Source organism: Erinaceus europaeus, chromosome 2, assembly GCF_950295315.1.
Source record: "Erinaceus europaeus chromosome 2, mEriEur2.1, whole genome shotgun sequence".
NCBI classification, from domain to species: domain Eukaryota; kingdom Metazoa; phylum Chordata; class Mammalia; order Eulipotyphla; family Erinaceidae; genus Erinaceus; species Erinaceus europaeus.
Genome location: NC_080163.1, coordinates 29657009 through 29673952, shown reverse-complemented (window position 1 = coordinate 29673952; position 16944 = coordinate 29657009). Strand labels below are relative to the sequence as shown.

The following is a 16944-nucleotide window of genomic DNA, read 5'->3' as shown; positions in this document are numbered from 1 at the left end:
TTTTATCACTTGTGGGGCTCCCTTTGGCGCTCTCTAATGTATTTCCGAGTACTGTCTGAACTCAAGGTTTTGTGCTTGGTAAGTTAAAACATATCCTCTACTAATTCAGCTATTTTCTAGTTCCATATTCAAATCAAATATTTATTTGATTCCTGGAATACAATGACTATATCCCCCTTGTCCCCAATAATAACAAAATGAAAGGTCCAATACCTTGATGTTGGTGCCCCTAAAGAGGAAAGGATGCAGAATTTAAAGCTAAGAATATTTATTAGGTCCTTTCTAAATCACTTTTAAAAGTATTTAACAGTTCCCAAAGGCCCGAATTCCCAGCTCTGACCTAGATTCTCACTGAAAATTCCCCAGTGGTTCTAATAGACTACCGCCTTTTCAAACCACTTCCAGATTCTTTCTTGTACAAATTTGGAGATTTTTTTTTCTTCCCCTAATGGATGCTAATAAGTAAGCTATTTGGGAAAGAAGTAAAATTAGAGTTAGAGCAGTCATCTGGTGACAAGTGGCATAGGGAAAACTGATTTTACTAAAAGCAGTATGTTGAGAAAATAGTAAAAAAAGAATTCTTCAGGCCCTATCCTCTCAAGTTTGTGACTCCCTTTCATTCACCAGAAATCCTGATAGAAGAATCAAGAAAATATTGTATTCCAGTGTAGTTAGCAGTATGGGTTCAGGCATTAGACTCCAACTGCAAAGTTTGGCGCTGACATTTATAAAGTGGATTGCAAGGAGTGGCCTGCTTAGCTCCAGAGTTTTAACACTTACCCTTTAGAGAGTGGTAATATAGGATAAATGTGAAATTATGAAGCGCTTACTATGCCTGGCATGAAGTACTTGGTACTCATTAGACATCATCACTGAAAATAAACCGGGGGCTAGGTGGTAGTGCACCGGGTTAAGTGCACTTGATGCAAAGTGCAAGGACTGGCGCAAGGATCCTAGTTCCAGCCCCTGGCTCCCCACCTGCAGGGGAGTTGCTTCACAACTGGTGAAGCAGGTCTAAAAGTGTGTATTTTTTCTCTCTCACTCTCTGTCTTCTCCTCCTCTCTTGATTTCTCTCTGTCCTATCCAACAACAATAGCAATGGGAACAACAATAACAAGGGCAATAAAATGGAATAAATGACTTCCAGGAACAGAGGATTCCTAGTGCAGGCACCAAGCCCCAGCGATAATCCTGGAGGCAGAAACAAACAAACAAACAAACACAAACCCCAAACTCAAAGTAGGAAGAAACATGTTTCCTACGTTATCAGAAAAGACTTTTTATCTTTGCCTTCTCTGACCTTCTTCCTTTAAGCTATCCAGCATGGTTAGAAGTGGAATATAATTTTTATGCTTTCATAGAAGTATTAGGTAAAATAGTAAGGTAACTTAAGGTGAAAAAAGAGTACCAAACAATCCCATTCTTGCCAAACTGAAATAAACACCACTCTCAACACAAATGTTTGTGGTTGCTCACTTTTTTTCTTCAATATTTGCTATAACCTCTCCTAACCATCTTAGGGACATCAATATCAGTGTACTGGAGCTTTTGTTTTGTTCTATATTCATTACTTCAGTTGACTTAGGAGAGTTTTCTTGCTGTTATAGGGGGATATATTTACTTTATTCCAGGAATCAGATAAAAATTGAGTAAGTGGGCGAGAAAGTAGTTCACCTAGTGGAGTATAAGCCTTACCAAGCACAAAACTGGATTCAAACCATGTTGCCTCACTGTCAACAATGGATCAAGAGAAAAGAGATGGGTAAAAGCAATCTGGAAGCAATAAAGGGATGGGAACTAGTCACAAGGCTGCAGTTATAGAGTAAACCTGGGATTTATTCATCAGTTGTGGTTTTGGAGAGGAACCAGTTGAGGACTCTGCTAAATCTTCCTGCCCCCAAGGTAGCATTTGTGGTTGCTTTAAATACGGTTCCAGAAAACTATACATAGTTTAATAGATGCTAATAGAAGTTGGAGACAGGAAGTGGCAAAAAAAAAAAAAAAGAAGTTGGAGACAGAATCTTAGTGAATGTATAGCTCATCAGGAAAATCAAAATTGGCAATAATTATACATTATTGAATAGCATACAGCACCTTGCAAGGGGAGAGACTACTACCAAAACTGTCTAAAGGCTATGATTTTTAAATTTTAATCTTACCACCATGGTAAATGATATTATGGCTCAGGGTCTCAGTTCATGGCAAGAGGCCCCTGAGGAAATGAAGCCCAGGAGAACATGCCCTGGCTCTCAGCACACTCACCCTGTCAGTGACTGTCGATATAATCAGGGCATTTGGCACCAGCAGGGCAGTTTTGGTTTTCTTTATTAAGGTTACTGAGAAGACTGGAATAGAGATCTGAAACAGAATTATGGAGAGAATGTTGATTCAGGTTTCAGAAAATATATATATATATATATAGGGCTCCAAATAATCACATTAAAGAAAATAAAAACAAACAAACAAACAGCAAGTGCTCTAGTCTCCAAGAAGGAAAGTTATCTTAAAAAGGGAAGAAGCTAGGGTGTATCAAAGCTGCTCACAAGAGGTGTTTACAGAGCCAGAGAATCAATCTGCTTCATTATTTTTGAAGACCTTGGCGCTGAACTCAATCATCTTTAGCTGTGGGAACAGAATGCAGAGTTCACAGTTCTTTTAAAGACAAGTCCAAGGCTCCATACACTTACCTGACTCTCCTCTGTCTTTAAGATACTTGTGAGGAAAGAACACTGCAAAGGTGTAGCAGGAAGCTCAGTTCTGTTACTATCTACATGACCTACCTAGTCTTATCAGGTGCCCTTCCTAGGCCTCAGTTTCCTGATTTGGAACATGGATTTGCTGGATCTTTTTGTGGATTAAACAGTATATGAAACATACTGAGGATTCAATAACAAAGTCATTTATTTCTTCATTTGCCTCATGAAATGAGGGTTAAGTGAAAAAAATTAAAAGTGGGAAAAAAAGGCAAAAAAAAAAAAAAAAAAAGAGGATCAGTGAAATAAAAGAACTCAAGTTCTCCCAGTACTGCATGTGCCAGAAAGTATTCTCTCTCTCCCTCTCTCTCGCTTCTTATGAAATAAATATTTAAAATAAATAATGCAGTCTAGGAGGTAGCATAGTTCATAAGGCATTTAATTCTCAAGCATGAGGTACTGAGTTTGATCCCTGGCATCCCATGTGTTCCCTGTTCAATAAGTAAGCATATCTTTAAAAAATTGGCTGGAGCAAACTGCTTTTGCATATAAAATGAAATTTTCCTATTTTTTCCCTAATTTTTGTTATAACCTCTTTACTTTGATGAAAATGAAGTTTGAAAGGATTTAGTAACCTTTGCAAATTTATTTACATACAATTGACAGAGCCAGGGTAGGTACCCAAAGTCTAGCTTCATATATTTTAGTTAGTAGTTATTGAAATCTGCTGAGTACTCTCCTTCTCCATCACCCACTTCCCTCTCAATTTCTGACTGTCTCTATCCAATAAATATAATAAAAAAATTCTAATTTAAGAAAAAACTCAAGTTCCTTCCTATTCAAACAACGACAATTGTAGCAGCCATCCTTAATACCTATTTATTAAATGAGAATGTAATTTAATTATGGCAGTCTTTTTAATTTAATTTTTTATTTATAAAAAGGAAACATTGGCTAAACCATAGGATAAGAGGGATACAACTTCACACAATTCCCACCACCAGAACTCTGTATCCCATCCCCTCCTGATAGCTTTCCTATTTTTAAAAATTTTTTAATATTTATTTATTCCCTTTTGTTGCCCTTGTTTTTTATTATTGTAGTTATTATTGTTATTGATGTCATCATTGTTAGATAGGACAGAGAGAAATGGAGAGAGGAGGGGAAGACAGAGAGGAGGGGAGAAAGATAGACACCTGCAGACCTGCTTCACCACTTGTGAAGCAACCCCCCTGCAGGTGGGGAGCCGGGGGCTTGAACCAGGATCCTTACTCCAGTCCTTGTGCTTTGCGCCACCTGCACTGTGCTACCACCTGACTCCCCAGCTTTCCTATTCTTTAACCCTCTGGGAGTATGGACCCAAGGTCATTGTGGGATGCAGAAGATGGAAGGTCTGGCTTCTGTAATTGCTTCCCCGCTGAACATGGACGTTGACAGGTCGATCCATACTCCCAGCCTGTCTTTCTCTTTCCCTAGTGGGGAAGGGCTCTGGGGAAGCAGAACTCTAGTCGTATGAAGCAGGCACTTTTAAGAGCTAGAGATATCACTATTTGTTTAGAGAAGTATATGGTGTGTTCAAACTCATAAATGTAGCTTACAATGGTGGAATCTGAACCAATCTGATCTAAAATAAAGGCTATTTTTCAATGTACTACAAGAATGTACTAGATGCTATAAAGAATAAGTTATGGGGGCCGAGTAGAGGTGCACCTGGTTGAGTGCACCTACTATAATATGTAAGGTCCCGGGTTTCAGCCCCTGGTCCCCACCTGTAGGGGGGGAAGCTTTTCGAGTGATGAAGCAATGCTGCAGGTGTCTCTCCCTCTCTATCAACCCCTTCCTTCTCACTTTCTGGCTGTCTCTATCCAGTAAATAAAGTTAATTTTATTATATTCCACCCATGAGGTTTGACCTTAAAGAAAAATGGATCATATCACTCTGGCCCCTGAAGGGTCTCGGGCATAGGCATAGCAAAAGAGATATAAGCTGGCTCCTTCTATGAGTACACACTTTAGGATATTTCCTTCTTATTTGTTTTTTATTACCACCAGGGTTATCGCTGGGGCAAGGTGTCAGCACTACAAATCCACTGTTCCTGGCAACCATTTTTCTTTTTCTTTTCCTTCCTTCCTTTCTTTCTTTCTTTCTTTCTTTCTTTCTTTCTTTCTTTCTTTCTTTCTTTCTTTCTTTCTTCCTTCCTTCCTTCCTTCCTTCCTTCCTTCCTTCCTTCCTTTGTTCCTTACTTCCTTTTTCTTTCTCTTTCTTTCTGTTTTATAGGATTAGATAGAACAGAGAAAAATTGAGAGGGGAGCGGGGAGATAGAAAGAGAGACACCTGGGGAGTCAGGCAGTAGCACAGTGGGTTAAGCTCACATGGCGTGAAGTGCAAGGACCGGCGTAAGGATCTCGGTTCCAGCCCCCAGCTTCCCACCTACAGGGGACTCGCTTCACAGGTGGTGAAGCAGGTCTGCAGGTGTCTATCTTTCTCTCCCCCTCTGTCTTCCCCTTTTCTCTCCATTTTTCTCTGTCCTATCTAATAATGATGACATCGATAACAACAATAATAACTACAACAACAATTTAAAAAAAAACAAAGGCAACAAAAGGGAAAATAAATAAATATAAAAAAATTAAAAAAAAAAGAGAGACACCTGCAGATCTACTTCACTGCTTATGAAGTGCCCCTCTCTAACTCTCCACAGGTGGGGATGAGGGGTTTGAACCCCGTCCTTGTTTAATGATTAAAAACTCACTGTGGTCAGGCAAACCCAAGGCGGTGTATCTCTGACTCTTTATTCTGGTGGCTTGAAAGACCTGTGACATGACATCACAGGGCAAAAGAACAGAATGTCTATGGGGTGGAATGATTTCTTTCCTTGTTACGCACTTCAGTTCTAAAGGCCTCTGAGTAGAAGGCAGTGCCCTGGAAGGCTGTCTGTTCCTTCAGGCTAATCTAGATGGCTTAGGTTGTCATGGGCCTCTTCCCCCAAAACTGTGTTTAATGAGAGTGAAAGATCTCAATCAGCAGTCACTGAGGCCTATGAGACATTCACAGACTAGGACTTAAATGTGCCAATTCTGTTCCCTTTGTGCTTGCAATGGTACAGTGAGTTCTGAGTAGCTTGTTTATAGGCTTGGGTGACTAGATGTCTCTGGTGGTAACGGGCTTGAATATGGTGCCAAAAGAATAAAGAAACTATGTTTTATGTTTTAGTATCTCGATATGTCTGTGAAACCAGTTATGAGCCATCACTCATCTGAATCGCTCTGAGAGTTTTCGGGGGACACCTGGGGAAAAGGGATTTAAAGTAGGGCTATGGGCCAGAGATAGTCCTATAGAGAAATGAACGAGACAGTGGAGTCATCCAAAGGTATTTAGAACCTGTATAATTCTGAGCTATGATAAAGTAAACTTGGTACAAACGCAGCAACAATACAAGTATTTATAAGTATTTCTATACTTAAGACAATGAAGCTACACAATATATAATGAAATCAAGGGTTACTTTAATTTTAGAAAATATATGGGGTTAGCTGGTGGCACACATGGTTGAGCATGTATGCTATAATGCATAAGGACCCGCATTTCAGCCCCTGGTCTCTACCTGAATGGGAAAAGCTTCAAGAACAGTGATGTAATGCTGCAGGTCTCTCCCTCTCTATCTTCCCCATCCCTCTCAATTCTTCTGTGTCTATCCAATAAATGAATAATGTTAAAAAAAAAAATATATATATACCTACCTTAGTATCTTTTCCAAAGACCTTGGAATAAAAACAAATCCAATTTTCTGATACAAAGAGCTTTCCTTGATATAAAATTTCTTTCTGTAGAGCACAGGTAAAGCCTGAGAAAATATGTACAGGTATAACATAATTTAGAATTAATAAAGTCATGAATAAATAAAGTAATAAAGACTGAATAAAGTAGGGATGGGGAGGGAGAGCGCAAAGTGAAACACGGATTGGACATCGTGTACTGCACCAAAGCAAAAGACCCTTGGAAGGAGCAGAGAAGGAGAGGGTGGCTAGGAAGAAAACGCTGGGGGGGGGGGCTATCATAAAGAAACTATGCATATGTCAATGACTGCACAGTAAAGCATTAATCCTCTCAATAATAATAATACTAATTTAAAAAGTGTGAATATATGTAACAGTGATTCAGGAATGGGCAGAAAGAATGCTCATGCATTTGAGTCATCATAGTTAGACTAATGCTGTGAGGTGAGTGAGCTATGAATTCAAAGTCTTACAAACTTCACTATAAAAATTCAGCTGAAAATGCAGGCCTGCCATTGTAAATGGAACTTACGACCCCCCTCCAAAACAAAAAACCCAATTCTATTTATGACCCTCCCTATGACTATTACTAATGTTGCCTTCTTTTTAACATTTTTATTTTTTATTTTATGGCTACCAGGGCTATTGCTGGGGCTCGGTGCTAGCACTGTGTGTCCATCACTCCCAGTTGCCATTTTTCCTTTTTTTTTTTTTTTCTTTTCCTATTATTCTTGACAAGACAGAGAGAAATTGAGAGGGGAGGGCAGACAGAGAAGGAAAGAGAAAGAAAGACACCGGCAGACATGCTTCATCACTTGTGAAGTACCTCCTTGCAGGTGAGGAGTGGAGGTTCAAACCCCGGTCCTTACACATGATAATGTGTGCCCTTAACTGAGTGTGCTGCCACCTGGTACCCTTAAATCTTTAAAAAAATTAATTAAATTAAAGGTTTGGGGAGACAGCTTAATAATGGCGATGCAAAAGACTTCCATGTCTGAGATTCTGAGATTCCAGGTTCAATCCCCAGCACCACCATAAGTCAGAACTGAGTATTGCTCTGAACTGACTCTCTCTTCAATAAAAATCACTAAAATACTTAAAATTCATTAAAAAATTAAAAATTGTTGACAAAATTCTAAGATTTCACAACCCTTTATAGTTGTATGTCTAAATGTGTAGCTCACGGCAGCCACCATTGAAGTTCCTATGTTCTTATCCATCCAACTTCCATCCTTTCCAGTGGAGAGTCTAAGAGACAGTCTAGTCACCGTCTTGCTTTTTTTTTTTTTTTTAGTTATTTTTATTCCACACATAAATGAAACCACTTGGTAGTATTTCAAGTGATTCTTTCCATTTTGTCTAGAGTGTTAATGGCATCTTTTGAAATACATGGTATCAAACTGGAAAAAACTCATGATCCACACTTTCCTGTTTGTAGACCATGGCAGGAATCCAGCATAGCAGCCTAACATTTTACAGGAGAGAGACTGGAAGGGAGCTTAGGGTCACTGGTGGGACCACAGCAGAGGGGAAAAGGTGCCTAACTGTTGTGTTGGGCAAGATGTCTGGGAGTGATCATCACAGCCTATGTCGTGCAGGGAGCAGCATGTGTCTGCCCTCCTTTTTTTTTTTTTTTTTTTTTTTCTTTTTTGTGTCTGCCCTCCTAGAGCTTTGTTTCCTTTTTCTTTTTTTTAACTGCCCTGATCTTATTACTTTCAGTCTCATGAAAGTCCAACCACAATACATTTCAGCAATGAATATGTGAGTTGAATGAAGACAGACACCATTCTGGAATCATCTTGGCTGTCTCTATAGATAACTGAATCTATGGACCCAATTGTTCACTCTAGTCTCTTGTTCCTCAAGGTTCTTGGTGAAAATTGATTAATGTTGGCATTATTGTTACATCACGACTTTCAGAAACCTATTCCCTTTAAGTGATTCATGTAACTATGCCATGCCCTTTGTAGTCACCCCAGACCAATTAGCATCTTTCAGATGTGTAGCTCAAGAAGTTAAGAGTGTTGGAACTTACTCTGCCTCAGCGGCTCCTCAGTTGGGACATCAAGAAACAGCTTGTGAAAGTGCATATTCGCTTTGTACTACAAGGAGAACAGAACACAGGCATCACTGCTATCACTGTCCTGGGCAATGTCACACATTTTAATTTCAACTTACAGAACAGATTTCCCCTCAATGTAGTATCTTCAGGAATCCCTTATCTCTGATTTATAGTCTCCAAACACAACCCTATAGTAGGAAACAGTGGATGCAGGTCAGAGATGTTTCAGTTTTCAACTAGACTCATGATTTGCTAGGTGGATATGCATCGCTGTTAGTGCCCTCAGTCTCCTGTCGAGGTTACTGGAGAAGGATATCCCTCAGAAGAAAGAAATCACATTCTCCCCCTTTCTTTCCCCTTGCTTTTTAAGATAGGGACAGAGAGACAGAGATTGAGTAAAGAGACCACAGCATGAAAGCTTCCTTCAGTGAGGTGTGGGGGTGGGCTTGAGCCTGGTTCATGCACATGGCAAAGCAGGGCAGTATCCAAGTGAGCTAATTCACAAATCCAATGGCATAAATTTCACCAGGGAAGACAGTGTACACCGAAAATACAGGTGGTGCTCTCAGAAAAGGACAGAATGGTTGAAAATCCTGTAGTCCATAAACTTGAGTTTAAGTCTTGTCCAAACCTCTTCTTTGCTACAAGGTCCATGGTTGAGTCATTTAATCTCTATCTTGCTTCAGAGGGATGCCTTAAGGTTTAAATGGAACAACAGAGTAAAGAATTAGCTGCCCATTATTATCATTATTATTCTGAAGGTGCTTCCTACTAAGTAAGATTTCATATAAAACTCTTCAGGGCAAAAGAAAGTCGAAGACTCTAAAATGCTAAATGCCGACCATTTCACTCACAAGGCATCTATTTCTACCACAATGTATAGGCAGCAATAATTTGCTGTTTATAAAGTGCTTGCACAAGCACCACCCCCACAACAACCTGGGAACTGTTGTTTCTATTCCATGGGTCAGGACAATGCCTTAGGGACACCAAGTGACCTAACTGGCACCACATGCTTACTGAGAGGCAGCACTGGATCCTCTGCCAGAGGACCTCTCTGCCTGGTAGAATGCTTTTGATAGAAAGCTTCATGAGCTGGAGAGAGAGAGAGAGAGAGAGAGAAGAGAGAGGAGAGAGGAGAGGAGAGAGAGAGGAGAAGAGACAGAGACAGAGCGAGAGAGAGAGAGAAGAGAGAAGAGAGAGAATGAGAATCTGTGCATAAGGAGGCCCTTAATGTTTCATTTTCCAAACCAGGAGTGGTCATATGGCAAAGCTGAGTTCTAGTATTATCATGAAGTAGAGCTTCAGATAGGCCATCCAGATAACAGGCCCTGAGAGCCAGTTGTTTTACTGATAAAAGCCTCATGTACAGCAGGTTACCTTATGCTAACATCTAGGAGTACAGTTTGTATCCAGAGATTCAAGTTTTGCATCCTTGATTTAAAGTTAAGAGTCCTGTGGGTTTTGTTTGTTTTTTATTGAGGTATAGTTTTTAGTGGTTAATGAGTCCTGATTGCATATTTGATTTTAAAAATACCCTGAGCATTAAGAAAAATATGAATGTGCTAAGAAGGAAAAAATAGTAGGGGAACTTGTTAAATGAATAATGGCATGGCAAATACAAATAAGCAATGAATGGCTGACTCTTGTTTGGATTCTAAAGAGGGAGGAACACAAATCTTTAGAAAGGATATTCACTACTGGGACAATTGTGGAAATTTAAATATGGATTTCACAGTAATAGTATTCTTGTTTATTTATTTAGTTAAAGTGGTAGGGTGCACCAAGAGGTTTTTTTTTTTTTTTTTTGCACTAGTTCTTGGGAGACACAGATTCAAGTAGTAGTAGGGCTAAAGAGTCATAGAAATCCCCAAACTACTCTAGTAAGTATGTCATACTCCATGACACAGAATTGGCCTTTATTACCTACCTCAGTATATTTTAGAACTAAACCAAATTACACGTAGAGGAGAAACAAGATTGTTCACAGGTATTCCTCCCCTATATGTATCTGGGTAACCTTTAACTCACAGGTGCCTAAACAGACTCTGGTATCATGCAAGGATGTCACACTTTCCTGGTGTGAACTAATTACTAGATAAGCACATGACTGTGATGGCCCCTGCTCTGAGTTCCTGTCAGAGCCAGGGGTCACAGTATAGGATTCTGTCACTTTGTATCTACTGAAAGGTTAGCTGTGATATGATTCTGATGAACTGTTAACACTGTCCTTTCTTCTGGATTCCTGAAAACCTACAGCCACCGTAGTTTTGACCAATAGGAAGTCACACTCTTAGGTTCTTTCTTTCCATTGTCCTAATGTGTATGCTATTTTCTTGGACAACGTACACCTCATCTCAGGTTACCTGGCTGGAAGAGGAAGACTTTTTCCTTTCAGTTTTAGAGTCATTTTTGCTTTCCGTTTTACAGTCATTCTTATCATTTGCACCGTCAAAACTGGATTTTGACCTGAGGGAAGACAATCCAGGGCATCTATGAGTTTTATGTTATTCATCGATTTTACTGCAATCAATCTTGATCATATACTACCTCACATGAAAACTTGACGTTGTTTATTCTCTTCTAGGCACCAATAAACACCATACTCTAAGGATCTATTGATCTAACGTGTGATAGGAGACTGGGGTGATTTCAACAGGCAGTAACCTTCAAGTGTAAAAGTGGCAATTAATAAGCAAAGTGACAGTCAAGTTGTACAAGTATTTATATCATCTCCAAAGTATTTTAATCAGCACAAAGACACTAGAGGCAAATTTCAGACAAAACTGCAGTGACAGTTCAATCAAAGAATATTTTTGTTTCAGAGTTCTATTAATATTTAATAAGTGTTAATGGAGTGGAGCACTGTGTTCAATGCTTTAAGGCACACAATCGTCTTTATCCTTAAGGAGCCTGTGCCTACGCCAAACATCTTTTTAAGAAGGCTGTAAGTAAATGATTCAGCACCAAAACAATACATATCACAGGTGCAAGAGAAGGCAGAGAGACAAGCAGTCTCACAGGAGGTGAGAGAAGAGGGAACTAGAATAAGTCAATGTGGGTTTCAGATACTGGACCTAACGGGATGAGTAAGAACTGACAAGGAAGAGTCAAAACATTCAAAATTAGGAAAACAGTACAAGTGAAATCACGACTTAAAAAGAACTTAATTGGGGAGGTGGTGCAGTGGTAATGTACCACCCTTGTATGTGTGAAGTCCTGATTGTGGTCCCAGGCACTACACATGCCAGAGTAATGCTCCTGTTTCTTCTTGTAAAGATAAGTAAATGCATCCTTTAAAAAAAGGGGGGGGGGGAGGGAGAGAAAAGATAGTTCACTGGGTAGTATGCAAGGCTTGATGTGCACAGACCAAGTTCAAGTACTAAATAGGAGTACCGTGACACAGAGACAAGCTTGAAGGACCTGATTTTAAGTAAGTTGATGGAGAAGCAACTTTTCAGAGTAGTGGCCAGAGAAATAGCTCAGCTGACAGAGCATAGGACTTGCGTGCTACGCGGACAAGAGTCATGCTCTTGGTTCTCTCGTGTAATATGTAATAAAACTATTTTTAAAGGCTTTAAGAGGAGAGCATATTTGGAAGTCAGGTCGCTCTCCAGGATTTCTAAAACAATTGCCCCCCATTCCCCACTTTAACAGATATATGAATTGCCACATAGTTCTAACAGTGCAATGTCATACTTTTTAAAGCTATACAGGTGAAGTTTTACAATTATATAGGCTAAGAATGCATTGCCTATTGAGATATGTCTTTTATTTTTAAGAGACTTCATTTATCTATCCATGAGAAAGATGGGAAAAGAGAGAAAGAACCAGATATCACATGTGCTGGTGGGGATTGAACCTGGGACCTCATGCCTGAGAGTCCAATGCTCTATCCACTGCCTCCCAGATGACACTAGTGAGATATCTCAGTGGTAAAGCACAGGGCTCACATGCATGAGGCCCCAAGTTTGATCCCTAGTACCTCATATGCCAGATCTCAGTAGTGCTCTGGTCTTTCATTTGTGAATATATTATATATATATATATATATATATATATATATATATACATATATATATATATATATATTAATGTTTTTAAATAAACTTTATTTATTGGATAGAGACAGGCAAAAATCCAGAGGAAAGGGGAAATAGAGAGGGAGTAAGACAGAGACACCTGCAGCACTGCTTCACCACTTGTGAAGCTTTTCTCCTACAGTTTCCAGGACTGGAGGCTTGAACCCAGGTCCTTGCACATTATAACATGTATGCTCAACCAGGTGCACCATCACCCAGCCCCATCTTTTTAATTCATAAATAAAATAATTTTTGAAGGAATCTACTTGGGGGGAAATAAGAAAGCCACGAGTTCATAATATATCTTAGAACAAGGCTCAGTTAAGGAAATAATTGGTTCAAAGCAAATTTAAGAAGTTCAGCTGTAAATGAGTGAGAGACACAGGGACAGGAATGATATACATCCAGGAATCTGTAGTCTCTGTGGCACAGAGTTGGACTCAGCAGCCACTGCATCTACTTAGACATAAATCTCTTTAGAATTCTAGGGATAGCTTCTTCTTTTTTAAACTTATGAATAAACCTTTGTACTCTATTTGCAAATAAAAGTCATTTTTTATAAATGCCAAGACACTTTTTATTTATACTATCCACTAATTTGAACTTAACATCTCTACTGATTCAGGTGAATAAATATTAATTGCCTAGAAAGTGAGCAGATTTTTTCCTGGAGAATTACATGGACTGGAAGCAAATATAAGCAGGGAGGGTGGCTGTGTTCTTGACAATTTCAAGAGAAACAAGTGAGCAGTAACCGGCGTTTGTGTGCAAGGTGTGTGTGTGGGGGGGTGGGGTGGGGTGGGTGCCTATTTACATAGTATTGATTTCTCAGGACCTTTCCAGCTGGATGGGTTATACTCACTTCCCGCAGGTGACTCTGAAGGACAGGAAGCCCCATGCGCCCCCCCCCCCCCCCCAATTAAAAAACTAGACCTTTCTGCTGGTGAGAGTAAAGCATTCAACCAAGAAGAGGGCTCTTTGTAACACTGCAGCCCACAAGCTCATGAAGCTTAATGGGCAGGCCCTGAAGTTGATGAGTGTATTGTTCTCACAGGAAGCCTGAGGAATCTGGAGTAAAACCAACAGTGTCTTTGTTTCTTTCTTTGTTTAACCAGAACACTGCTCAGCTCTGGCTTGTGTGTGTATGTGGGGGGAATTTGTGGATAGCGGGGTGGTTTGAACCTGGGACCTCAGAGCCTCAGGCGTTCAAGTCTTTTTTGCAGAACTATTAAGCTGTCTCTCCCACCCTACCCACAGTGTCTTTCAAGTGCCCACTGCCAGCCATAGTGGTGAAAGATACAAGAAAACAGTATGCATGCTGCATGCCTTTGAAGGGACCGGAGGGTAGGTGGGTGTCATTTTGGTAAGGCAGGATGCTCTGACAGGAAGCAGGTATAAAAAATATATGATTGAAAGAGATCAAAACTGGCATGCAGAAAAGATGGGAGGATAGAGAAGTCTGGGGGAAGAGTAGACTTACGCTTGCTCCTGAATGAAGTACAGGTTTGAAGAGAAGACACCGGCTGGGTAGCCAGGAAGGAAGGGGGGGTTAAAGTAGGAGTTACTTAATCGTCCTTTAGCAGAGGCCAGAAGATGTAGAAAGTAGCAGTCTGGCCAGTTCTAGTCACTCCTCCAGTCCATATAGATAAGCAGCCACATTTACCTATAATTGGCCCTTGGTTTAAACCATTCTCTCTTAAGAGCTAAACACTGACCTGGATTTCTTCCTTCACGCGACGGCAAGCATGTAATTGGTGCTGCTGAGAGTGATGACAACAGCTCCACACCCCATTACCAGCCGGGACTGAGTCAGTCCTGGCTCCCAGTTCCCGCCCCGGGAAGCAGATATAGATACCCCCCCCCCCCCCCCAGGATGTGCACATGCTGCTTAGGGACCAATTCCCCCTCCACTCTTTCTCATGGCTGCCAGGAAAGTGAGATAGCAGGCAGGCATGCGCACCCTGGGTTGAGCACACCCAGCCTGGGAGCCTTGTTAGCAGCCTGACCAGCTTTCCCAGGTGCCTGAGAATCAGGCTCCAGCAGTCAAGGAAGACAGTGCCTGGAAAACTGTCTGGGCTGCCTTTTCTTACGAGGGACGGAGAGAAAGAGGCTGCCAGGAGGAGCCGGGCAAGGAAGGGAAACACATCAGGGAAAAACTCCCTCACATCTTCCTTTCCTCAGAGGTGTTTGCCTACAGGAGACCCTCATTCTTCTTCTTTTTAAAATCATTTTATTGGGAGAAATAATGATTTATGAGACAGTTGTTGTCAGATGAGCTTAATGACTATCTCTCCATGACAGGTGTCTGTCTACACAACACCAGCTTGAGTACTCTGCCTCCCCCTGTGCGCCATGGTGAGGAAGATCCTCATTCTTTTATATATATATTATTGGACAGAGACAGAAATTGAGAGGGGAGGGGGGGGAGACACACACACACACACACACACACACACACACACACACACACACCTGCAGCCCTGCCTCACCACTCATACAGCTTTCCTCCTGCAAGTGGGGACCAGGGGCTTGAACCTGGGTCCTTTTGTGCACTGTAGTGTGAGTACTTAAACTAGACGCACCACTGCCTGGCCCCCAGATCCTTATTCTTTTAACAACCCCCCCCCCACACACACACATATCTCAACATAATTAGAAATGCCAGTTCCTCCCAGCAGTCCCTTGTCTCCAATAGGTCCAAGAAAACAAAGAGACTGAGGACTCACCGCAGGGAGATGAGTCTCTTCTGGTCGGGGGACTCGGCCTCTGGGGACGGAGTAGGGGACAGGGCTGTTGGCGACCTGCAGACCTTCTTTTTCTCCTCCACACCATTCTCAGCCTCTGAGCTGGAGAAGAAACAAAAACGCTTCACCTTAGACATCCAGAGGAGGGTGAGTAGAATCTCGATACAGTGGCCCTGCTTTCTGGAGCCTATAGTGATCTCCACTCCACTCAGTCTTGTCTGAGTTCTCCACTCTGACCCCCACCTCCTACCCCTGGCTGGGGCCTCCAGGGCAGGAGCTGCAGGTCACGCCTGCTGAAGCAGGTCAGTGTGTCCAGTTTTATGTTCAGGTAGACGTCAGACTTCCTGGGGACTGGCTGGTTCTGAGTCTGTGCCCTGTGGGCCCTGCCAGCCTGTATCACCTGAAGGTTGTGGGAGGGCCTCTGCATACACACCCTCTACTCCCGCTCTCCTCGCATGCACACACCCCCTCAGGTGTGGCCTCTTGCCAGGTGTGAGCCTTCCTGCTGGGAAACCCCAGGCCCTTTGTTTGCACTTCTCTTCATGCCACTTGGGGACTTGTGTTGTCATTAGATAGGTCCCACTTGGTGTGGTGGTTTAGCCCAGTGGTCTCTAGACAATCTGGCAACCGCCCAGGTGAGGAAGGCATGGATAACTCCATTTTACCCACGAGGAACCCAAGGCTCCAGATAGTTTTAGCTCTAGTTTGCAAAATTAGATGTTTAAGAAAAATTATTGTTTTTGGTCATTTCTATCAGGAACATCATCATAAACCCTCTTGTGGGCCTCTACAGGATCTTGCCCTCAATGTAGAACAATAATGGTAGAAACTGCCCCACACTCCGAAGGGAGACTGGGTCAACATACTCTGCCACTCGAGGAAGACGGGTCCTGAAATGAGTGCAGCCTAGAACGCTCCTAGCTATGACCATGAAATGTGAGCTCAGACTGACAGGGATGCAGGCTCCTGTGCAGAATACAAATAGACATGGGCCCTAGGTCCAATCAATGAGGTTTATAGTTCATATCCATAAAAAATTTATATACTTTTCCCATATTGGGGAACTACTCTCTGTCCTGACCCAGCTTTCTAGTCCTATTCCCAGGCTGACACCATCTTCCCAGGCAGTACTTTTAGCCCACCTGCATGTTAGCTGTTGGGCTCAGCCAAAAACTAGTGAAGTCCTAAAATAGCCCTACTGACTAGCTTTTTCCAAAATGGAGACCCCAGATCTCATCTGCTCTTACCTTTAGGTTTCTGATTATTTAAAAAAAAAACTGTTCTGAATGTCATGCATGTACAAAGTATTGTATTTACTGGCAGCTGTAAAACATTAATCCCCCAATAAAGGAAAAAATGCTTAAAAAATTGTTCTGCTTTACATCTTAATGCTTTTCAGCCACCACGTTACAGATGCTACCATGATGCCAACCTGACTTCCTTGGGCAGACGACCTCACCAATGTGTCCTGGAGCTCCACCTTTCCAGGGCCCTACCCCACTAGGCAAAGATAGAAACAGGCTGGGGGTGTGAATCAACCTGTCAATGCCAATGTCCAGTAGAGAAGCAATTACAGAATCCAGACTT

General features: G+C 41.5%; 1 protein-coding gene across 1 annotated transcript in view; it reads right to left on the bottom strand.

The window, feature by feature from the left end:
• The window catches only part of GRAMD2B (GRAM domain containing 2B), a 95542-nt gene that overhangs the window by 21099 nt on the left and 57499 nt on the right, over positions 1 to 16944 (bottom strand). The window contains exons 2-8 of the mRNA XM_060171314.1: positions 15340 to 15459; positions 10898 to 11000; positions 8505 to 8571; positions 6434 to 6537; positions 2242 to 2358; positions 1477 to 1598; positions 214 to 229 (exon numbers count right to left, since the gene is read on the bottom strand). Coding sequence (XP_060027297.1) covers positions 214 to 229; positions 1477 to 1598; positions 2242 to 2358; positions 6434 to 6537; positions 8505 to 8571; positions 10898 to 11000; positions 15340 to 15459 — 649 coding nt within the window. The remainder of the gene's footprint in view (positions 1 to 213; positions 230 to 1476; positions 1599 to 2241; positions 2359 to 6433; positions 6538 to 8504; positions 8572 to 10897; positions 11001 to 15339; positions 15460 to 16944) is intronic.